Below are 25,963 nucleotides of genomic sequence, written 5' to 3'. Positions count from 1 at the left end.
GTTTCATTCACTTAGGGATGCCATAAGGGTAGTGGGGGCATGTTCAGATTTAGGACTTGGACGACCTGAGGATAGAAGCTCCTCTTGAGTCTCTCTGTTGCCCCGATTGTGCGGAAACTTCTGCCTGATTGCAGAAGTTGAAACAGTTTGTTACTGGGATGGGACGAGTCCTTTAATATCTGCTGCTCTGGACCAACATCTCCTGGTGTAAATGTCCTGTAGGGAGGGAGAATAGACCTGCAGCAGTGTTCTGCTGCACCAATCACTCTCTGAAGAGCTTTTCAGTCCTGAACACAGCTATTCCTATACCAGGATGTGATGTTCTATGTGAGGATGCTCTCCACAGTGCCTGAATAGAAAGTCCTGAGGATCACTGGAGAGACCCCGACTTCCTCAGTTGTTGGAAATGGTACAGGCGCTGCCTAGCCTTTTTGGACTGGACCTTAACGTGAGCAGACCATGTCGGGTCTGAGGAGATGTGGACATTGAGATACTTGAAGGACAACACCCTCTCCACTAGAGCACCGTTAATGATAAGGGGCCTGTAGACTCGGTGTTTACTCCTTCCTAAGTCCACCACCAGCTCCTTGGTTTGCAAGACAAGAAGGTGGCTGTCCTGACACCACAATGCCAGGTTCGTCACCTTGTCCATGTAGGCCACCTCATCGTTGTTGGAGATGAGGCACAACACCACTGCGTCATCAGCGAACTTCACAATGGTATTGGAGCCATGAGTGGCCACACAGTCAGAAGTATAGAGGGAATACAGCAGCGGCGAGATGGTGGTGATGCTGTCAGAGACACACCTACCCTGTCTCACCGCATGAGATCTCATTGAGGAAGTCCAACACCCATGCAGATAGACGATTGTTGAGTTCTACATGCAAATGGAATGCAAAGTGTCAGTTGCAGTGGTGTAAGGCACACCGCTACTGGACCCTAGAGCAGTGGAAAGGCCTTCTCTGGAGCAACAACTTACACTTCTTCATCTGGCAATCTGATGGATGAGTATGGGTTTGGCAGTTGCCAGGAGAGGGGTACTTCTCTGGCTACACTGTGCAAAGTGTATAGTTTGGTAGAGGGGGACCATAGTGTGGAGTTGTTTTTAAGTAGTTGGGCTCAGCCCTTTAGTTCCAGCTTACCAAGACATTTTGGACAATTTCATGCGCATGCACATGATAATATTGATGAATCACACTGATAAATGAGGCCCATGGCAGTAGATGAATGGCCAATTTGTCAACAACTATATTAAAAATTCCTCCTGTAGGGACCAAGGAAATACCTAAAATTAATTAATTCCATGAAGAACAGATAAAGGTTATTGTACAAACAAATAAAACAAGCAGAACTCACTTTTTTCACAGAATGGGGGTTGTGAGCTCCAGGAAAGATCCAGAAGACAGGTGAGAGTCTCTCGCCCCACCAGGTCATAACCAGGATCGCACTGGTAGGTTATACAAGCCCCTCGCACAAGTGCAACATGGGATGTTGTCTTCCAGCCATTCTGGATCTCAGGCAGATCTGGACAAGAGTCGTTTCGAGACACCTCTGACAAGAGTATGAAAGAAAAGACATTCTGATTAATGGCTTCATTATTACGATGCCAATATATATTGTTCAGGCTTAGTTCAGGTAGCTGCAAGTCAAAAAAAACAAGTCAAGACAACAGCACAGCTGATTTCCATGTAAATAGTGAATATTTTTGTATTACTATCTAAAATAACACACATTCGTACTCTGATGGATGCATTGGAGAGCGACTAATATCTTGCCCAAGGATATTTGGCATGCAGACTAGAGGGAGCCAGAGATCAAACCACCAACCTTCCGATCAGTAGATGATCTGCTCTACCTCCTGAGCTACAGCCACCCCAATATGATAGAATGTGATGGAAGTATGGATTTCCTCAGTGATGGACTGTCTTCAAATATCAACTCTCCAGTACATTCACTCTGGCACAGACACCTTGCTACTAAAGCTGCTGATGAAAAGACAGAGTTTAAATTCAGATTTCCACTGAAGGGGTCCTCAACAAAATTATTAAAAGCTCTCAGGTAATTGTCTTGGCTGTGTTGATGTACCATCAGTCATAATTTTGGGGGGCTGCTTCAAAGTAACAGAATGCATTTAAATTAACACATTCTCATGTGAATCTCTGCTGCTGGCTTACTCCAGCAGATTCTGGACACTTAAAGTCATACCTTTGAGTTAAAACAATACAAATGGCTGACTTTGTGCTCCCTCAAAGAGCTCTAATGAAACAAAAAACAAATACAACACTGTGCATAAAAGACGAACATAGCCAGCTTAGACAACACATCGTGAAGCCTCAATGTTAGCACTTTGCATTAGCATCGTGCAGCCCCGCGCACGGGGCGATCCGCGCTTACTCGCTAATGGAGATTTGCTGCATTAATGCAGTTATTGTGTTAACATCATTTTAACGAGATTAACACTGACAGCACAAAGTTTAAGTAAAGTTTATTCCCGGACCACTTTGCCTGCCCCCCCCCCCCCCCCCCAAAAAAAGCTGTTCAAACTATTTTGCAATGACTCTCACTTTTGTTTTTTTTGGTGAAGAAGCAAACACATTTAGGGTATTTAGGTATTTGTTATGTTGTTATCTGATGCTAGCAAGATTGATTACCAAGTTGCGTTCAAAAACAGTGCAGATACAACATATCATCAAAGTAATAAAATGCAAGAACTTCTATCAATTGGCACTTCTCATTGATGTTGTTTTTTTGGTCTCAGGGTATGCCACTGTTTTGCTGTCTCACAATATTTCACTGCTTTCAAATTCATACATTACAGTAACTAATTTTCTCCTAATATTTTTACTTTCCTATATAAGATTTTTACTTTAATCAATCAAAAAATACTAAAATTCTTAACAAAATTGTTAATAATTAAATACTATCACACTATGTTAAGAAAATCCAAACATATGTGTTACGTATAGACATCTAATGAAGTTACTCAGGTGGGCCTTCACCCTTTTTTTCCACCTGAAGGTAGGGTAATGAGCCAAAGTAGTACTTAGTCTTCCCTCATTGAAGGACATGAAGAAGAAGAAGAAGAAGAAGAAGAAGAAGAAGAAGAAGAAGAAGAAAAATCCATAGAAATATCATATTTTTGATTTATTAGGTCAGTGAGCTTGTGACAGCAGTGTTAAAGGATAGTTGCTGACCAAGTGCAAACCATGAAGCCCTTGGGAAGTATTGAGTGTGTGTAGGATTAACACTAGAACAAGGGTTTAGTTTTAGCCTAGCACCTCTTCCTGCTTATAAAAATTAAATTCCTTTATTATAATAATAATGATAATAATGGATTGGATTTATATAGCGCTTTTCAAGGCACCCAAAGCACTTTACAATGCCACTATTCATTCACTCTCGCATTCACACACATATTATCACTATATTAGGCATTGTACAGCGAAATTGGAGCAGAGCTAGCATGCATACATTCTTACATGCTTTCACTCAGCATTCCACAGAATAAAATAACAATATAATAAAATTGAGAGTATAATAAAATAAAATAGTAAATGTAAAAGTATAAATACACACAAATACAGTTCTACGAAACACAATGAAAGGATATTGCACTTGTCAAAGAAGGATATTGCACTTATGTCTTTTTACGCATTGCATGTTCCCTATGACAACACCACCAAACACTTTTTTTGAAGTACTTTTTCAACACTATACTGAAAATTAAATATATTTATTAATATCTGTTAATATAATCTTATATGTGGAAAAGAAATGAATATACCTTAAACTTGGATTATGTCTAGACTATGTCTATGACTGATTCTATAGAAGTCTATGATCTGACTGACGATCTGTGTTTTGTGAGTTCACGTTCTTAGCCGATGTTTCACATCATCCCATAAAGAATGTGATGTTCATTTAATAAATTTTACCTTCATTTGGAATAAGAAAGACAATACACTAGAACCTTTTCTAGGCATTTTTTTTTAAATGTTTAAAATTTTTTAAAATTATTTTAGTATTAGAGTATTTTCCAGGTCATTGCTGATTGTTGACAGTATATAGCACTGATACCAACTGTTACTCCTACTTATTACCACTTAATATACTATCATTGTTCTGGATCGTCATACCAGTATTTTGAGTTTCCTGTGTTTTGTTGATTGTTTTTATTTTGACGATGATATTCAAGTCTCACTAGTCAATCTTGAGTTTATTCTTTCCAAGTTCTTGAGTTCCCTTGTATTCACAGTTTAGTTTCTTGTTAGGTTACTCTTGTGTCTTGGTCTCTCCCCTGTGTTGCCTGTATGTGACTGTCAAGTCATTGGTGTTTAAATCTTTTTCCGTCCATGTCCCTCGCACTCCTCCATGTTTCTCGTTCCCTCCTTCTGTGTTTCTCTCTTTCCCTGAGTCCCTCGCCCTCTCAATCCATGCCTTAGTCGTGTCTGCTTTCATCTCCCTTACTTGTTCCATGTTCCCCTCCTCGTGGTTCATCCATTGTCTCTCCAGTGTGTCATATGTTTTCCTGTCTGTCTTTCCTCTGTTCTTTTGTCAACTGTAAGTGTCCTTGTCTGGATCTCAGTCTGTGTGCCAGTTCCTGTTTTATTTTGATGGTCACTTGTATCATGTCCTTTGTGCTCAGTTTGCTTTCCCTGTTTTGTTATTTTTAATTTGTTCCTGCTGTGCTCCCATTTTCCTTGTCACCACTCTTTGTATATATTGTCTCAGTCATCCCTTGCCCCATTTGCAAGTCTCTGCTCAACTCAATAAATCAAAAACAATCAATAAAACATAATTGATTTGAATTGTTTAAGTCATTTGAAAAACTGCTCATATAAAAAATAGTGATTAGTGTAGCTTTAAAGAGGCTGCATTGAAAATTTGGCTATGGCACATCTGTAACATGGTGAGAAGCCCTCAGACATCATGAATTAATTACACAGAATGAGATTCAGCAAGATCAATGCATTCATCATCATTGAGTAGTTTTTGTTTTTTTTTAAACAAATTGATTTGATCTTGGATTGGATCATCTGATCTTTCCAGCATTAAAGTGTGCAGTTCAAACCTTCCTGCTATGTTAAGTCTTGGGCAGATCTGCCTTAAGTTAAAAAAAAACAAGTTGAGAGGAAAAAAAACAAAAAAAACAAGATGAGAGGACAGAAAATAGAAGATGAAAAATAAAGTGGGCAGCTTGAGAATGGACAGAACGGAAATTAATTAGAAAAGTAAATTAAAGTTAAAAACTATTTAAATGATAATTCCAGTGTCTTTTTATTTTGTGTTCTGATTGTCAGTGATAACCAAAATTTAAAACAAGTATGCCTTAGCGCTTAATGCTTCTGACTTCCCTTCTGTGGGCTTAAGCTGACAACCCAGTGTTTTCTGCCACAACCTTTAAACTTTTAAAAGAATAACAGACAATAAATTATGCACAGTGTAAACTCTACAAATTCAATCCCTGCAGATCAGAAAACCAGTCCATATCAGCTGTTCCGTCAACTGATACCCTTCAGTGCACCTTGTTGACAGATATAATATCGGATACATGTTTGTTATCATTCATGCCTAGTTTATTCTCTGCCCAGAGCCATAATAACAAACCCTGACAAATAAAATTATCAATATCTTTATAATCTCCAAGCGGCAAATTGTTGGTGATTGATAGAGATATCTTGATGTATCCTCGATCATCCAGGTGAGGAAATCCAAAAAAGTTGATTCCATTCATCTGGACGTAGCATTTTCAGTGGGAGAAACGTTTCATCACTCATCCAAGTGACTTCTTCCGTCTCAGCTAACTGCAGGTTTCCCCGACCTTTTAAACAGTAAATTTGCACAATGACTGAAAGTAGCACTGCTGGCGAATAATGGGCTGTGAGGTCAGTTTCTTCATTAATATGCAAATTGTCATGAACAATGATCAACAGCCAGTGATCAGTGATCAGAGATCATTGATCAATGACCATTGATCGGGCCTCTGGGCAGCAAAAATTCTCCAGAAGGCACAGAACCAGATCCTCAATGAATAGCTGAGACAAATACATTTTTACCATCGATGTGAAATCTAAAGAGAAGCGGATCTGATAGTGTCTTACAATGCTTCTAGAGAGTATTCTTCGAAAGGTGTTTAAATTAACTGAAAAGGCTCGTCTAGCACAGCATGAAAAGTCTAAGACCATGAAAAAAAACTGAGTTTGACTTATTTTTTGTGCGTCAGAAACCAAACAAAAACATGGAGAGTGCCCTCAGTAGCTAGAAGAAATGCCACTCCGAGGATGAGGACAAGTGGGTGTAAAATTTGTCTGACAGGCAATTCACCCAAACAGAGAAAAAGAAAAACATTATCATCCTTCCAGCAGACAAGGGTAGTTGTTTTGCTAAACCAGAAAGACTATCGTGAGACAATTTCACACAGCTCTGTGACAAAAATACTTAAAATGAAACCCAGGGGAAGCTACACCAAGTCTGTATGGTTTACCTAAGATACATAAACAGGGTGTACATTTAAGACCAATTGTCTGTATGATCAGCTCAGTCACGTATAATATCTCAAAGTTTCTGGCTTTGATCCTCAACCCATTGATAGGCAGCTCTGAACACCACATCCAGAACACCTTGGATTTTGTTGAGAAGGTGAGAGATGTCATTATGGAGGCAGATGAAAGTTCGTAAGAGATTGCAGGATGAACCCCAATCTCAGCAACACAACAAAACTTCCATACTTCCAAACTTCCATGTGTGTGTATATATACATATATACATATGTATATATATATAATTATATATATATATATATATATAATTAGACTCTTGGGAATATACTTCCACCCCTCTTGTAAAGGGGGTATAATTTAGAATTTAAAATTAATATTAGCATTGTATTGTCTTGTTTATTTTTCTAACATGCTCACTATGACTAAGAGACCTCTGCACAAGAATTCCAATCTGCCTTGACTGCTGGTTTTATGGACAAATGGCAAATAAAGAACCTTGAACTCTCAGCACTGACCAAAGGTGTTTGCTCTTTAAACTGTTTTCATTCCCCATATTTCACATCCAAGAGTCAGTACTACAGGCAAAAACATAGGTGTGCCATGCGTTTCCCAGTTTTACCCATTGTGGCCAACTTGTACATGGAAGAAGTGGAAAAGAAGGCTCTGTTATCCTTGCCGTGGAACACCACCAAGTCATTGGCTCAGGTATGTGGATGACACATGGGTAAGAATCAACTCTCCGGACATACCACAATTCACTGATCACATTAACTGAGTGGACCAACACATCAAGTTCACCAGGGAGGATATGAAAAACGACAACACATATGAATCACTATTTAAGGTTTAACTCTCATCATCCAGTGGAACACAAACTGGGTGTCATCAGGACACTACAACAGAGAGCGAACACGATCCCCACAGATACAGCGGCCAGGGAAGCAGAAGAACATCATATTAAGAAGGCCCTGAGTAAATGTGGTTATTCAAACTGGGCATTAATCAAAGCTGAGAAGGTGCCTAAAGAAAGCTCCAGGCAATCCAGCAGAGAAGAAGGACAATTGCTACCTATGTGGTGAACTGTGTGGTAAGCTGTGTGGCAGGCTAAGTTAGGACCCAAACGCAGGACTCTCAGATGGAAAACTTAACTCAAAGCAGCAGCTTTATTTGCTAGGAAAAATTAACTAAAAAACAAAAAACATGAATACTAAAGAAAAAAAAACAAACATAAACTAGAACTAAGACACTCCTGACTGGCCACTAATGACTGGACATACCACTAACGTGGAAAATGCGACAACAAATAGAGGTAGACTGAGGGATTAAATACACAGACAATGGGGAAGCAAAACTGAATACGTTTTACGCAGAACAAGGACCGTCAAAATAAAACTGGAAGCACGACAAATATGAAAAAGCAGACAAAGACACACAAGCTTAACTCCAAGAATGGGGTGTTGTGGAAGTTTTCCATTAAATAGAGCATGCAGACAAGTGGTGAGCGGTAGCTAACATTCTTTAATCACAAACAAAGAACAGAAAACCAAGCTTGGTGGAGAGCCTGCATGATCATGGGGCAGACGGTCAGCAGAGTCTCACCCTGAGCCTAGCATGGCTCTCAGTTAAATATCTTCTTCAGGAACAAAAGGCAGTACACAGCTGTTTCACACCTTAAGGTTCACGCTCCCTTGCTACCTCCCAGAGTCCTAAAAGAGACAAAAGATTCTTCCTGTGGAGTTGTCTGCATCCCCCAACTTCCTTACCAGACCTCCACCATCTGTCTAACTGTATGAGTGTGAGACATGCTAAAATCCAGTGGCACCAAGGCATTATACAATAAAATAATGTCATTAATACATAAATAAAAGAAATTCCTATACAGGGGAGAGAAACAAACAGGGGGACATTCTAACTGGAGAGACGAGAGGGAACATGAAACACGGAGACACAGGGAAGACATCGAGACAGAACCCTAAAGACTATAAACTATAGATAAGCACAAAACCCATAAAGAGAACAAAAACCATGAATGACATTGAATATTAACAAAAACTCAAATACACATGAACTCTGGGTCACCAGACCCAGGACCATGACAGCCTAAGCGAAAACCCTTACTGATCCTGGTCCTCTGGTATTCATGGCCATTGATCATTGTCATTGATTAATGATATTTGAGTACTGGTTGTTGATCAGTGGCCATAACAATTTGCATATTAATGAAGGAACTGACCTCACAGCCCATTGTTCACCGGAAGTACTAGTTCAAGTCATTGTGCAAATGTACTGTTTTAAAGGTTGGAGAAACCTGCAGTCAGCTGAGACTGAACCCACATAGCAAAATTGGTATGGCCCAGATCTGGCCCACACAGTGTGCTTACACATGGCCCACATACCAGAAAGAATGACGGCCCCTTGGTGGCCCAGATCTGGTTTGCCAAAGGTGGCCCACACATTGGCCAGCACAAGGCCAGTTGCAGACACACTGGTGGTCCTTTGCTGGCCCATGTGTGGATTACCTCTGGCAAACCTGGTCTGGGCCATCAAAGGGCCGTCATTCTTTCCGGTATGTGGGCCATGTATAAGTCGTGTGCAGCCACGGGCCAGTTGCAGACACAATGCTGGCCCAGAACAGTTTCAGCTCTGGCCCCAGATGTCAGCCTAATGTGTACCTTAATTAAACCATGTAATAATAACATGTGCATAGTAGTACAAAAGGAACATGACCAAACTCTGTTCAGCCAGTGAATGGACTGATTCTTACTGTATATAGCGTTTTTCAACTCTCCCAGATTACTCAAAGTGCTTCATACCAGCGGTCCCCAACCTTTTTTGTGCCACGGACCGGTTTATGCCCGACAATATTTTCACGGACCGGCCTTTAAGGTGTTGCGGATAAATACAACAAAATAAAACTCGTACCGGTACCGAAAAAAGGAAGATGTATTCATAACGCACGTGAAAAGACCCAGGAAAACAGAGTTAACGATCAAACTATAACAAAATAACACTGAAAACCAATAAAAACCATACATTTTACACCTGAACCTCAACTCGTGCGGCCCGGTACTGGTCCGAGGCCCGGGGGACCGCTGCTTTATACATCATGCCACATTCAACAAATCACACACTTTCTCTTAGCTGAGTGCTTCCTAACTACATTCATACACATTCTGCTCTACCGCCTGAGCTACAGCCACCCACTGGCAAAGGTGAGTAAACCCTCACTAGATTTGGATAAAGTGTACACTCACAAACCTGTCAAAATCTGCATTTGAAACGTTGGCTACCATAGCAGTATAGTATTGCAACATGGCATTTGGGTCTTCTAACTAAAATAGAAGACCCAAATGCAGAAGAGAATGGATGGATGGATGGATGGATGGATAAGTAGATTTTAAGATTCTTTTTCACAGCTTATACTCTTTTTTTAACACTTAAAGCAAAAATAGACCTGTAACGGTTATTGTCACCTATATAGTTGATAATAAAGCCTTCCCCCTTGCCGAAGACAAGCCCCGCCGGGTCAGAATGGAAGGTCACAGTCAGATCAGGGGTCGTTGAGGAAAGCTTGAAGGGGCTGCTGCCTCCAACATAGCGTCCCAGAATACGAGTTGTGACCTCATCTCCATCGGTGATCGTCAGCATGTCACTGTCACTGATGTTGAGTCTGAAGACAAGGAGGAAGGGAAAGAAATACTGCAGTACAGCTAATGATATCAGTTCAAGATGAGTTATAATGATTCAGAACACATTTGTATAAACAGCTGACTGTGTGGGAGACAAAATGACATCAAAGTCTAAATGCTGCATTCATTCACAGGAGTATGTAAGCATGACTGCAATGTTTTTGCCCAAGACACGTTTGATTGATCACACCACAGTGGCTTTGAAAAGATGTAGTTTGCAAGATTTTGAATACTGAAATATCTGAAAATATTATATGGCATACCAAAACAAGTGTAGCTGGAACAAAGCTGCCAGAGAGTTTAATTAAACTTGTCCATTCCCTTTTTATATAATTGAAAATTGTATAATAACTTAATTTAAATAAAACAATAGTAAAGCCTTACTTAAGGTGAGTTATTTACTTTAAAATTAATTTCACAATAGTGCTTTTGGACTGTTGGTGAGTTACAGATATTCCTTTTATTCGAGCAGGTATCAACTCATTGTTAATATCAATACTTATATACAAATTAAAAGGAGTAGTTTCTGGTTTTTGAGTGGATGTTTTTTTGTCAACAGTTACATGACCAAACTGAAACCGCTCACATTTCTGTGTGTTAGAACATGAAGTGAAAACTAAACATTGATTATCTTAAGCTGCATCCACCCTGGAAACAGTTCACTCACTGCACAGCACTTTGATGTTGATGGCTGCTCACTTGCATCCAGGCTTTAGTTGCCTAGGTGATTCACTAGTGTATTTACTACCAGGTCATATGTCAATCAACATTATTCTTCCCTCTCATAGAGGGAATCTTCGAAGTTGAGAAAAGTTAGCTTGGGTCTCTCCCACCTCATGTTGCCAGCAGTTATTTTGCCTGTAGTCGCTTGAAATCACTGAATGCTACTTTGTGCGGCCTGTGGTTAACACATCGCTGCAAATCACTTCCAATGTGCACACAGTTTCACCTTACACTGTAAAATCATGTACAATATATACTTTTTTACTTGTTTTTCCCAAGTTATTGTTAGCTGTAGGAAAAATCTTAATTTGGCCAAGCTTGTGCACACAAACAACGAATTTGTTTTGGTTCACTTTGCTGACTTCATGAAAAAAAAAAAGAAATGCTTTGTTGAATAGGCAGTATAAATAACAGTTTACTCTCTGTTTTAAGTGAAGTTAACTTAAAGCAATCAAGTAACAACAAAGAAAACATTTACATTAATTCACGAGTAGGAGGAAGCAGTACACTAAACTGTGATTGGTCTGCAAAAAAGAAGAGTTTCCACTTGGGTACAAGTATGCCCAGTAGCTCACTTCAAATCTAAACCACTGGCTTAACAGCATCAGAGAGCAGGATTATTACCATTTTGGAGGATCATGTTCTCTTTTGAAACAGTTAAAAAAAAAACTTTGTAATCAGTGTGTTTAAATTTGTTTCTCAGTGAAGCTGACAGCATTTAATGTTTGTTAAAGTTAACTTGCTGTTACTAAATTACTTAGTTAACAGTTGCTGCACAGTTAGACTGTTAACAGATTACTTTTCTGGGTAGATGTCATGGGGCTGGATTTGGCAGAAAAGACTAGCTGTTCTTACCACTGTCCATATTTGACCTATTTTTGCAGAAAATAGAAAGTCAGAAAGTTTAAAGCTTGCTTTCTGCTTCCCTGAAGTTGACAGAATTCGGTGTGGCAGAGGGTCTATACTACGAAGCAGGATTTTGGATTTAAAATGTTTTTTCTTTATTTTCATGACTAGTTACATTGTAGATTCTTACTGAAGGCATTGAAACTTTAATGAACATATGAAACTTTGTAGTGAACAAAAAACTGTGAAATAATTCCGCCTCCCTGGGAATTCTTGCCAGGGTGCTGAAAAAAAGAGTTCGTCCGCTAGCCGAACCTCGGATACAGGAGGAACAATGCGGTTTTCGTCCTGGTCGCGGAACACTGGACCAGCTCTTTATCCTCTCCAGGATACTTGAGGGTGCATGGGAGTTTGCCCAACCAGTCTACATGTGTTTTGTGGACTTGGAGAAGGCATTCGACCGTGTCCCTCGGGGTGTCCTGTGGGAGGTGCTGTGGGAGTATGGGGTGTCTGGCCCATTTCTACAGGCCATTCGATCCCTATACAACCGTTGCAAGAGCTTGGTTCGCATTGCGGGAATAAGTCGGACTCGTTCCCGGTGGGTGATGGGCTCCGCCAGGGCTGCCCTTTGCCACCGATTCTGTTCATAAGGGCTTTCACTTCAGTGGCCTCAGAATCTCATCTCTGATTTTTGCGGATGATGTGGTTCTGTTGGCTTCATCGGGTGAGGGCCTACAGCTCGCACTGGAACAGTTCGCAGCCGAGTGTGAAGCAGCGGGAATGAGGATCAGCACCTCCAAATCTGAGGCCATGGTTCTCAGCCGGAAAAGGGTGGAGTGCCCACTCCGGGTCGGGGATGAGTTCCTGCCCCAAGTGGAGGAGTTCAAGTACCTCGGGGTTTTGTTAGTGAGTGATGGGAGAAGGGAGCCGGAGATCGACAGACAGATTGGTGCTGCGGCCGCAGTGATGCGGACGCTGCACTGGTCCGTCGTGGTGAAGAGGGAGCTGAGTGTAAAAGCGAAGCTCTCAATTTACCGGTCGATCTACGTCCCTACCCTCACCTATGGCCACGAGCTGTGGGTAGTGACCGAAAGAACGAGATCGCGGATACAAGCGGCAGAAATGAGCTTCCTCCGAAGGGTGGCTGGCCTCTCCCTTAGAGATAGGCTAAGGGCTCAGAGTAGAGCCGCTGCTCCTCCACATCGAAAGGAGCCAGCTGAGGTGGTTCGGGCATCTGACAAGGATGCCTCCTGGGCGCCTCCTGGGGTTGGTGTTCCAGGCATGTCCCACCGGGAGGAGGCCCCGGGGCAGACCCAGGACACGCTGGAGAGATTATATCTCTCGGCTGGCCTGGGAATGCCTTGGTGTTCCCCCGGATAAGCTGGAGGAGGTGGCTGGGGAGAGGGAGGCCTGGGCTTCTCTGCTTAGGCTGCTGCCCCCGCGACCAGGCCCCGGATAAAGCGGATGAAGATGGATGGATAATTCAAAACCTGTTTTATATTTTAGATTCTTCAAAATAGCCACCCTTTGCTTTGATTGCTGCTTTGTACACTCTTGGCATTCTCTCGATGGCCCGCATGAGGTATTCACCTGAAATCATTTTTCAAAAGTCAACAGTCTTGAAATAGTGCTGAGCACTTACTGGCCCCTTTGCCTTCACTCTGTGGTCCATCTCGTCCTAAACCATCTCGATTGGGTTTAGGTCAGGTGACTGTGGAGGCCAGGCCATCTGACGCAATCACTGTCCTTCTTGGTCAGTTAGCCCTTACACTGCCTGGAGGTGTATTTTGGGTCACTGTCTTGTTAAAATTAAATGACGTTCCAACTAAATGCAAACCAGATGGGATGGCATGTTGCTGCAGGATGCTGTGGTAGACATCCTGTTTCAGTGTGCCTTCAATTTTGAATAAATCCTTCTCCATGCTTCACAGTGGGAACCATGCACATAGAGACAATCCATTCACCTTTTCTGCACTGCACAAAGACATCACGGGTGGAACCAAAGATCTCAAATCTGGACTCATTAGACTCTTCTAATGTCCATTCTTTGTGTTTCTATGAGCACATATATCTCTTCTGCTTTTTGCTTTTCCTTAGTAGTAGTTTCTTAGCAGCTGTTTGACCAAAAAGGCTGTTTTACACAGTCTCCTCTGAACAGTTGATGTAGAGATCTGTCTGCTGCTGGAACTCCCTGTTGCATTTATCTGGGCTCTAATCTGAGGTGCTGTTAACTTGCCTTTTCTGGGGTGATGACGCAGATAAATTTATGCTCAGCAGCAGAGGTGACCTCTCTTCACCATACCGTACCTGGCTTCCCACTGTGACAATTTCCTACTGATGTATACAGCTGGACAGTTGACACCCCTTTACCTGCTGGGACAAAATGGCCCCCGGCCCTCTGTTCAAAGTGTCCGTCTGCAGAATAAAAGGTAGGGAGAAGTTAGGAGTGTAGAGCAGGGGTTCCCCACAGACAGCTTTCTTTACCTGCACCCTTTCAGGTGAGATCAGTCAAGGGTTGGTCAGGCCCGCCAAGCCTGGCATGAACTGGAGGTAGTAACCAGCCAGCCCCAAGGACCCCCTCACCCCTTTTATGGTCTTGGGACAGAAATCGACAGCTGCTGTTTCATCCATCTGTGGATGCACCTGCCTTCATCCAAAGAAAACCTCAAATACTGTACCTCCCTTTGTCCAACCACACACTTCTTCGTGTTGGCCATGAGCCCTGCCCTGGAATGTGGCTGGGAACAAGCCAAACAGAAGTGGTAAAAACCGTACAGAGTGGAGAAGGCCATTTTTTCTTTGAACTCTGCAGACAAGGGTATCTGCCAGAAGCCCTTGGTTAAACCTAGTGCTCACTCCACTGTTCATGGTCGAGGAGCTCATCGACCTGGGGCATTGGTTAGGCATCATCCTGTGACACCTCATTTACCTTTCAGTAGTCGGCACAGAACTGTACAGAGTAGTCCTGTATTGATTGTCTGTTATATGTAGCACCATGGTCTTGGAGGAACGCTGTCTTGTTTCACTGTGTACTGTACCACTGCACATGTTTAAAATGACAATAAAGCCACTTGACTTGACTTGAGAACCAATTTTTCTTCTCCACAAGAAGTAATTAACTTTGATATAGAAGAAGGGAGCAATACAAGTACTTTATCTCCTGGTGAAAGATGCCTGAGTTTGTCCCCTCTGTTGTACAGATGCTCCTAACATTCCTGGGCCTGGAGAAAATTTCCCCTGTATTTAATTTGCAGCAGATATTCGTGGATGTCCCCATGCACACACCTAACCTCCACCCTCTCTGCCTCCAAAAAAGTTAAAGACAAAAGTTAGGTTTGGTTGCGTCAAACTTTGGAAGAGAGCAGAACTCCAAAAGTTGATTCTGTTCATCTGGACGTAGCGTTTTGTGGGAGTAACATTTCGTCACTCATCCAAGTGACTTCTTCAGTCTCAGCTGACTGCAGGTTTCCCCATCCTTATAAACAGTACATTTGCATTATTAAGATTAAGGAACTGACCTCCCAGCCCATTGTTCCTTCAGTGGGCTGGTTTCAGTCCACTGAAGTCCACTGATGGTGGAGCCACAGCCAGGCTCCACCATCAGCCAGCAGGCCACAGCCAGGCTCAGCAGGCCACAGCCAGGCTCCACCATCAGCCAGCAGGCCACAGCCAGGCTCCACCATCAGCCAGCAGACCCAGCCAGGCTCCACCATCAGCCAGCAGGCCACAGCCAGGCTCCACTATCAGCCAGCAGGCCACAGCCAGGCTCAGCAGGCCACAGCCAGGCTCCACCATCAGCCAGCAGGCCACAGCCAGGCTCCACCATCAGCCAGTAGGCCACAGCCAGGCTCCACCATCAGCCAGCAGGCCACAGCCAGCAGACCCAGCCAGGCTCCACCATCAGCCAGCAGGCCACAGCCAGGCTCCACCATCAGCCAGCAGGCCTAGCCAGGCGCCATCATCAGAAATTCCGCTTCCGGGTCCTTCGTGGTGGCCGCCTCGTGCTCTCGCTTCAGTATGCCACCCAAGAAAGGCCCAACACCAGAGGAGGTTGAGGACATTAAAACCTCCCTCGGAGCGCTGTGCGGAGACGTGGCCGCAGTCAGGTCACAGCAGGAGCTGCTTCTGGGGCTTCTGGAGGAGGTAAAACAGCTACGCCTCCAAAATGCCGAGAAGGACAGACGGATCATGGATCTCGAGCGGCGGGTGGATGAGCTGGAGCAGTACACCCGTACGAACGACGTGGTCATCAGCGGTATTAAAATCAAGCCGCGCTCGTACGCGCGCGCGGTGGCCGGGAACGTCGGGGAGCCCAGCGACGAGGAGACCCGCTCGGTGGAGCAACAGGTGGCGTCCTTCCTCCAAAGCAAGGGGATAGAGATGGACCTGGAGCACATAGAAGCATGTCACTCACTGCCCAGGAGGAGTGACAGACCGCCGGCCGTCGTTATGAGATTTGTCAATCGGAAGAACAAGGTCGCACTGCTGAAACAAGGACGCAAACTGAAAGGCACGGACGTTTTCATTAATGAGCATCTGACACGAAAAAACGCAGACATCGCGAGGAAGGCAAGGCAACTGAAGAAGAACGGTAAAATACAACATACATGGGTAACAAACTGTAAGATTTTCATTAAGCTAAACGGGACACCAGAAGAGGCAAAAGTACTGATAGTGAGGAACATGGAGGATCTGGACAAGTATAACTGACACCAATGTATCAATTACACCAGGAAATGACATGGACACGTTGAAATTAGTTCTTCAACAGAAAGTAATTGATCTAGATTGTGAATATAAGGAGCATAATATAATAGATCCAGAAATAGATTCTGAAAGTAACTTTCTCTCTTCTTTTGTTAAAAATTGTAATTATTTCACTCAGGAACAATATGAAAAAGAAATTAACCTAGACGGGAAGCTCTCATTAATTCACTTTAACAGCAGAAGTATGTACTCTAATTTTGATTTCATTAAGGACTATTTGCAACAATTTTCTCGCCCCTTTAGTATTATAGCCATCACTGAAACTTGGTTCAATGTCGATAAAGGAATAGATTTTTGTTTGAATGGATATGATTTAAAATACATGAATAGATTAAATAAGGCGGGCGGCGGGGTTGCTATATATGTTCATAACTCTATAAAATATAATGTTGTAACAACTATGTCTATGGCTATTGATGGAATTTTGGAATGTTTGACTATTGAGATTATGAATGAAAAAAAGAGAAATGTTATAATAAGTTGCATATATCGGACACCCAGTTCAAGTATTGACACTTTTAATGAATGGATAGAAAAAACGTTTGCTTCGGTGAACCAAAAATTACTATTTATCTGTGGTGATTTTAACATTGATTTGCTAAATCCAACAAGGTTAAAAGCCATTGATGACTTTACTGACACAATGTACAGCTTATCACTATATCCAACAATAACAAAGCCAAGCAGAATAACATCACATAGCGCCACTATTATTGACAATATTTTTACTAATGTCATGGATTTCCAAATTAATAGTGGCCTGCTTGTCTGTGATATAACTGACCACTTACCAGTTTTTACTTTGTGTGACTGTGATTTAAAAAAAATAGATACCAAGATCATGATAGCAAAGCGAACAATAAATGAAGAAGCAATTCATGCCTTCAATTTCGATTTAGCACAACAAGATTGGAGTTCGGTGTATGAAGAGTCAGATGTGGACAAGGCTTATGATACTTTTCTAGATATTTTTACTATGTGGTACAATAAACATTGTCCTGTAAACGAACACATGACAAAGGAAAAAAAGATAAAAAGTCCTTGGCTCACAAAAGGAATTATTAATGCTTGCAAAAAGAAAAACAATCTGTATAAACAGTTTATCAAAGTAAAAACAAAAGAAGTGGAACAAAGATATAAAGCATATAGAAATAAATTGACTGATATTATAAGAACGAGCAAACAACTTTATTATAGAAGAAGATTATATGAAAATAAAAACAATATAAAAGGAACTTGGGATGTGTTAAACAACTTAATTAAACAAGGATCTTCTGGAACATCATATCCTGAATATTTTACTGATGCAAATGGTGAAAATCACAACATGAGTAATATTGTCGATGGGTTCAATAAATTCTTCATAAATGTTGGCCCAGAACTAGCAGCGGACATCCCGTGTCATAAAAATGAAAATATCAGTAATATAAAATCAAATCCCTTTTCACTGTTCCTCTCAGCTACAAATGAGCAAGAAGTAATAAATATCACATTAAAATGTAAAAGTAAGTCTTCAATGGATTATCATGACATAAATATGTCTGTAGTTAAACAGGTTATTCTGAATATTGCTAGTCCCTTAACATATATCTGTAATTTATCATTTCAGTCCGGTTGTTTTCCAAAAAAAATGAAAATTGCGAAAGTAATACCACTATATAAAAGTAATGACAAACACAGTTTTACCAATTATAGGCCTATTTCTCTACTGCCTCAATTCTCAAAAGTTCTAGAAAAACTTTTTAATTCAAGATTAGAAAAATTCCTTGAAAAACATCAAATAATAAATGTTGGTCAGTATGGTTTCAGAACGCAAAGAACCACTTCAATGGCGATAATTGAGGCAGTAGAAGAAATTACTGATACACTGGATAAAAATAAATATGCAGTTGGTATTTTTGTTGATCTCAAAAAGGCCTTCGACACAATCAATCACTCAATTTTACTGGATAAATTGGAAAGATATGGTATTCGAGGGAAAGCTGGTAACTGGTTAAAAAGTTACCTAACGGGTCGGGAACAATATGTTAGCATAGGGCATTACCATTCAGAGAAACTTGGTATTACATGTGGTGTTCCCCAAGGGTCAGTGTTGGGACCAAAACTTTTCAATGTATACATAAATGATATTTTTGATGTTTCTCAAGTACTTAAACTCATACTGTTCGCAGATGACACCAACATATTTTTCAGTAGCGATGATTATACTGATCTTGTAATGACCGTAAACAGGGAGCTACAATTAATAAAAAAATGGATGGACATAAATAAATTATCATTAAATATAAATAAAACTAAAGCAATGTTTTTTGGTAATTTAAAATATAATATAGAATTACCAATTATCATTGAAGGTGTACCAATTGATAATGTGAGTGAAAACAAATTTTTGGGAGTTATAATTGATAACAAAATTTCATGGAAACCCCACGTCAGACACATAAAAACCAAAATTTCTAGAAGCCTCGCAGTTTTGAACAAAGTGAAACAATTCCTTGATAAAGATGCACTTCGTACTCTGTACTGTACCCTGGTTCTTCCATATCTTACATATTGTGTGGAAGTGTGGGGAAATACATATAAAAATACAACTAATCCATTAGTCACAGTACAGAAACGAGCACTGCGTATTATTCACAAGGCTGGTTATCTAGATCATACTCACAAATTCTTTCTTCAGGCAAAGTTACTTAAATTCCAGGATCTGGTTAATTACAATACATCCATAATTTTTTATAAAGCTTTTACTAAACTTTTACCGGCAAATTTACAAACTAGATTTGAAATTCGAGAAAAGGTTTATAATGTGAGAGGCTTTGGAGAATTCAAATTACCCAGAACTCGAACAACCCGTAAAGGCTTTTGCGTGTCTGTATGTGGTGTGAAAATCTGGAACAGTCTGAGTTTACAATTGAAACAATGCAAAAATATTCATAGATTTAAATTTCTCTACAAACAGTTGGTCTGGTCACAGTATACTCAATGATGGGTTTTAGTGTGCTCTGTAATGTCTGTTCTCTTACCATTGCTGGTATGGATTCCAAAATAAAAAAATAAATAAATAAAGTGTGCGTATGTATGTACATATATGTACTTGTGTGTGTAGATATATATGTATGTATATGTATGTGTGTTTGTTACTTGTAGTTATTACTGCCTGTTACCTGTGGTAATGCAATTTATAATTTATATATTCTGTATTCAGTTATGAAGGCTCTAATTGTTGGTTGCGAGCTGCCGCTTAGATGCTTGTATGTGCCCGGAGCTGTTGATGGGTCTGTATGCAATGATGGGCGTAGCTGCGGGAAGTTTATTGTTTTTTTTGTTGATGAGTGAGTATAGGGGTGGGATTTAATAAGTTTTCTTCGTCCCACTCCTTTTTCAGGCAATTTTTGTTTTTTGTTTTGTGTATTTTATGTTCAATATAGGTATTTGTTGTGCCTGAAAATGAATAAATAAATGAATGAATGAATGAATGAATTATGCACATGTACTGTATGCACAAAACGCTACGTCCAGATGAACAGAATCAACTTTTGGGGATTTACTTACCTGGATGATTGAGCATGTATCAAGACGAAGAGAGCAGAAGTTGTAATGTGCATGAGTGTGTATGTATGTGTGTTGGTGTTTTTCCTCACAGTTGTACATCAAGCAACACCCGCTTGTCCTCGCCAACATGTATCCTCCAGCTGCAGTCCTCTCCTTCTCCATACCATTCTGGCCAGTTTGGAGACAAAATTAACCCTCCTGGACCCGACAAATCACCTCCACACTGTGCTGCAGAGGATAGGTGGAGGACATATGGCAGAAGAAAATGTGAGAGTTCCTGTTTTGAGAACTAGAATTACTAAACAACTGTCTTTTCTGTCTATGTATTTTTTAGTCATATATAATTCACGTCCAGGAATGAACACACACACACACACACACACACACACACACACACACACACACACACACACACACACACACACACACACACACACACACACACACACACAATTAAAATTGCTTAAAATCTAAAGATTACATTTTATAAGTTTTTCATGATCTGCTCCGAGACTAAGCTCATTATTTTAATGTTTTCTTTTGTAATTAGGTTCAGTGCAGTAAGTGGTCAAAGCAGATTTTGATTCAAGAATTGAAATCATATGTGGCAGAAAACAAAGTGTGTTAGCCTGGGTTACAAGTCAAATGGATAAAAAATACCACCTCTAGTTATTGTAATAATATCCGAATAACAAATTTATTATTTTTACACCTACTCATGAATAGGTGGATAAAACAGGTCGAAATAAGGTTATGTAGTTAAGGAATTCTGTTGAATCTGACGTGAAAGGTATTTTGACAGAACCCTCAAAAATAGAACATTTATGGTCTTATCCTAATCTGTCATGAAGCCTCCTCTCTTCACTTTCTGCCTTCATTTTTACCTTTGCACAGAGGCTCAGTGTCATTCCAGTATGGATCTCTGGCACTGATGCATTCAATCACAGGGGGACCTTGCTCTAAGGAGTGGCCTGGATCACAAGTAAACTGAACCACTGTTCCAACTCCATACAGAGGGTCGGAGGTGGTGAAGTTTCCATTCTGAAGATATGGCTCGTAACAGTGGCCGCGTTCAAAAGCTGAAAGAGAAAATAGAAAGCTCTGTAAAATGAATACCAAAATGTTTATGCTTTTTTGAATGTGATTTTTCCTAACACATCGCCTCCAATTTACAATAACTAAATGTCAAATGATGTATAGTTTTTGCATTTATTATCTGTTAAACCACACATTTATAATAAATTGTATAGAGATTATTCTTTGGTTGTTTTCTTCTCTTCATTGATACTGACAAACATTTTGAAGGGTATTTTTTCCATCCTCTGGCTATTTGAGACTGCCAAAAACAACTAACATGCTGGCTAATATAATGATTAAGAACCTGCTTGCTTCCTGGCAATCTATTAAAAATCTGATTAACAGTCCATCTGCAAAAATAAACACTGGTCTTTTTACCAGTGGTCTTCTGTTTGCTTACATAATTATGCATTAATTACAAATATAATTGTTTGAACTGCTCTCCAAGAATGTAGTTCATGTTTAATTTTTGTGCCCAACTAGATCTACAGTGGCTTCTGCACCTTCATAGCGGATATTGAATCCTGTGTTGTGGTTGGGCTGATCCGTGATGAATTGGATTCTTACAGCTGGACCTTCGCTGATCACTCCTTCAAAGGGTATCTGACCCCCCCGACCTGAATCAAACAGCACCACAGAGCCAGCGTCCAGCCCACTCCACAACACCAACCTAAGGCGACACAGAGATGGTGTTAATGAATGGATTAGTGGTGTGTGATAATACAAAATTTAGTACCAATTGAATACAGTGCCAGTACTGCTGATATCAAGAACAGGTATCTGATCATTTTTATTGTTGTACATCTCTTTAAAGTAATTCCCTGTGTGTCTCTTTGTATCTTTTGTGGTAATTACTGATAATTACCAGCGGTAATTGTTTAGTTTGAGATCTTTCTGCAACTCTGTGCGGTCTTTTCTGGTTTTAGTCATTTTGCATCTGACCCTTAGGGCCTTTGGAGCTGTACCTGATATGCCTATTCAGATATTCATCCATACAATATGGTTGCTTTTACCTGTCAGTTGGTCCCAAGGCCAGTCTCTCCAGGTGGAGATGCAGCCTCTGGTCTTTGGGTGCTTCAAGGGACCAGGAGCAGGAGCGATCCAAGGTGGCATTAGGGCCATGGTGGTGAGATGGGGAGAGCACTCGTCCCACTGTAGCATTCTTCACTGTTCCCCCACAAAGAGCTGAAGAGCAGAACACTCAATTTGAATTTGTTAGTGGAGTATCTTTCACAAAAAGTGAAATGAAGTATCCTTTTTGCTACAGAATTTTAAGAAAAACTGTAAAGAAACCGTTCTATACACACTCACCCCTGCACACAGGTTCCTTATCACTCCAAACTGGCAAGGAGGCATTAAGGCAGGTAAGCACTGGTTCCCCACGCAAGTGGTAACCCATGTGGCAGTGAAAGCGCGCATTCCCTCCAGGGAGCAGGTCCAGTACAGATACATCTCCGAAATGAGGTCTCTTTGGCAGGGAGCAACTCAGCCTGAAGACTACACAAGGATAGAGGAATGTGAAGTAAGTGAGTACTATTACAATAACATTAGGTTAGTTTAGACCAGTACACAGCAAAATCTCCAGTGTTAAATTAACACTAGAGTGTCTATATGGGTCCACTCCTCTGAGTGTTAAATACAACACTGTTGAGTGTTAAATTAACACTTTTGACAGTGTTATATGTTTAAAAGTAACCTAGTCAGTTTTGAAGATTAACAATGGCTAACACTGAGCAGTGCTGATTTTGTAACGCTGGAAAATAACTCAAAATGTTAGAAATATTCCAGTGTTAGAAAATCAGCACTGCTCAGTGTTAGTCTTTGTTAGCGAGTCACAGCTTGAGGGCAGCAAAAAAAATTTTGTTTTGTACCTGCGGGCCGTGGGACATCATAAGTTATTAATTGAAGACACCAGGGACTACTGTTATCCATGAAAATCTCAGTTACAATACAGCTTCCCATCGCTTGATGGGAGTTGTTTAATCAGCCTAAATAAGCAAGCAGAAGAAGACCCCGTTTGCAGTTAGCAAAAGATATGGAGAAGCTCTTAAAATGCAAAAATGAAGATGAAAGTGGCAAGCCCACCTCCCAAAAGGCAAAATGTTTGTACAAGTATAACTCTGACTTCCTGAAGTATGGGTTTGTGAATGGAGGAAACGAGGCAGACCCAATGTGTGGAGTGTGGACTAATGCTATCCAACGAAGCACTGAAGCCTTTGAAATTAAAATGCCATCTCGAAACCAAACATCCCACACTCGCAAGAAATATTAAAAGGAGCTGCTAATGCAGAAACGGTGTGTTGTGTCACTGACTGGTAACTCTAATTGTGTTTTAAAAGCTACCTCGTATCCAGACTTGTGGCACAGAGTAAAAATTCTTTCACTATAGCGGAGGAGTTGATTTTGCCTGCCGCTGTACATATGTGCCATGACATGATCAGAGAGGCTGCTGCAAAGAAGCTACTGACCCTCCTACTCTCAAACGACACTATGAGCCACCGTATCACAGACATAGACTTAGATACGGCATCAGCTTCTGGAAAGAATAAAAAGTAGTCCATTTTTCTCTTTGCAACTAGACGAGTCCACTGATGTCACGAATGGTGCATTGCTGCAGATTTTTGTTCGTTATCGCTGGGACAGCAGTTTGCATGAAGACATGCGGTTTTGTGGAGAGCTACCAGCACGAGCCATGGCTCAGGAATGTTTCCACTGCATTGACAACTATTTCACTGAGAACGACCTGGACTGGCAGAAATGTGTTGGGGTGTGCATTGATGGTGCAGCTTCAATGACTGGCAGGCATCATTAGGCAGATCTTTGATAGTGCACCAGAAGCTAAATGGACCCACTGTTTTCTCCACAGTGAAAGCCTTGCAGCAAAAAAGATGTCACCAGAGTTCCACGAGGTGATGGATGTAAGTCTAAAAACTATCGATTTCATTAAAAATAACTCCAGATGTTTTGCCAAGCTTTGTGAGGACATGGAAGCAGATCATGTCCATCTGCTGCTACCACAGTGAGGAGAGATGGCTTTCAAGAGGAAGTGTTTGTTTGAACTGAGGAATAAGGTCTCTTCTTTTCTCACGGGGAAAAAAATCTCCTCTTGCACATCATTAAGCTAAACTTGCTTATCTCTGTCACATTTTTTTCACTGCTGAACGAGTTGAACATCTCACTTGAAGAGAGAAACAGCAACATGTTTTTTGTTGCAGACAAAGTTGAAGCTTTACAAGAGGAAACAGGAAAAGAGAAGGACATGTTTCCACTTTTGTGACCCTGTCTGTCAGCACCTTTCACAACTGACAGAGATATTCGATGAATATTTCCCTGAGGATCCCAGAGAAGGACACATGTGGATTTTGGACCCATTTTCTGCGGATCCCGCTGAAAATGATGTTGCATTGCCCTCACATCTGCAGTCCCAGCTTCTGGAAGTTTCCACCGACAGCACTTTAAAGTTGGGGCAAACTGGACCTGGGCTTCTTCTGAATTGCTGTCTCAAAAGGAGTACCCATGTCTGGCACTGAGAGCTCTGAAACTCTTTCTCCCATTCACAACAACATATCTGTGTGAATCAGAATTTTCCATCGTGGCCTCAACCAAGACCATAGCCCGACTCTGAGAATGAGCCTTTCCCCCATTCCACCCAGACTGGACCTGGATTTGTGTCTCAGAGGCTCAAGTGTCTCATTAAGAGGTGAACATAAAAGGGGAGTTGCAGTTTACCAAAAAAATGTTGTGACTGTTGTTGTTCATTTGTCTCAAATATAAAGACTAACTTCTGGTTCTGCCAATGAAAAAAAGTTTACTGCTGAAGCAACTTTCATATTCACTCACAGATTATAAGGCTATATTTTCATTTGTAGTTTATTTAAATTTTATAAGCTTATTCATTTATTATTTAGAAAATATTTTGAGTATATTTATTTTATCACCACATTATTTATCCAATTTTTCCCTTTTTTCTTGTCTCTTTTGCTGTAGTAAAATTGAATTATTAATCATTTTTGTGTTATTAAGCCTGACTTGAGCCTTTCAATTTCTACTTGCAGTTTGATTTGTTCCATGAATGGTTAACCTTTTTGGCATTTTGTTGTATCTGCAGGTTCAGATTTGATTTAGTTATTAAATATAAATCAAACAAAAAGAAACTTTAATCTTTTCAATACATTGTTAATATCTGAATGGGCCCTGGGTTTTTTTTGTAGCGGAAAAGTTGGGCCCAGAGGTAAAAAAGGTTAAGAACCCCTGGACTACACTATGCAATCACTTAAACACTGGAATCCAAAGTATAATCAAATAAACATAATATAGATATATAAATAATATATAAATATCTTATTTGAATTATTAATGGAGAAAAAGCAAGAAACAGAGACTGGTGGGTGAGCTCCAATCACTCCTATCAGCAGAGAGAGAGCAGGTCACTGTGCTGTAAAATCATTTAAATATCTCAATAAAACACCACCTCTGCTTTCAAGGAGAAAATAAAACAAGCAGGAGTTTTCAGTTCTGACATCGTCTGTTTTTAAAAAAATTTTTTTTTACTTTCAACAGAGAATGTAATTTGCAGCATTTCGTGACTTAATCCTCAATTCAATCCATTACTCGCATACTGGGTTGCCATAAAGAATACATTAATACCATGAAAACACATTCATTAATCACAGGCAATCTATTTCTTAACAATTTTAATGACAGATGTATTTTTCCTTTCCTATTTTTATTCCCACTGACACTCCTCTTGTGAATATCTAAACAACAACAGGAGTTATGCAGGTTCACTATGACCACATCACCACAGTA

The 25,963-nt window shown here is 40.7% G+C and overlaps 1 protein-coding gene across 1 annotated transcript in view; it reads right to left on the bottom strand.

The window, feature by feature from the left end:
- The window catches only part of sez6l (seizure related 6 homolog (mouse)-like), a 105,520-nt gene that overhangs the window by 7,963 nt on the left and 71,594 nt on the right, over positions 1-25,963 (bottom strand). The window contains exons 5-11 of the mRNA XM_085358677.1: positions 22,466-22,651; positions 22,168-22,339; positions 21,658-21,824; positions 20,962-21,156; positions 20,167-20,305; positions 9,974-10,170; positions 1,357-1,551 (exon numbers count right to left, since the gene is read on the bottom strand). Coding sequence (XP_085214803.1) covers positions 1,357-1,551; positions 9,974-10,170; positions 20,167-20,305; positions 20,962-21,156; positions 21,658-21,824; positions 22,168-22,339; positions 22,466-22,651 — 1,251 coding nt within the window. The remainder of the gene's footprint in view (positions 1-1,356; positions 1,552-9,973; positions 10,171-20,166; positions 20,306-20,961; positions 21,157-21,657; positions 21,825-22,167; positions 22,340-22,465; positions 22,652-25,963) is intronic.

This window comes from Diplotaxodon limnothrissa, linkage group LG7 (assembly GCF_057381915.1).
Source record: "Diplotaxodon limnothrissa isolate DT_005_m linkage group LG7, D_limnothrissa_male_GT1.1, whole genome shotgun sequence".
NCBI lineage: Eukaryota > Metazoa > Chordata > Actinopteri > Cichliformes > Cichlidae > Diplotaxodon > Diplotaxodon limnothrissa.
This window is presented reverse-complemented; position numbering and strand designations above follow the sequence as displayed.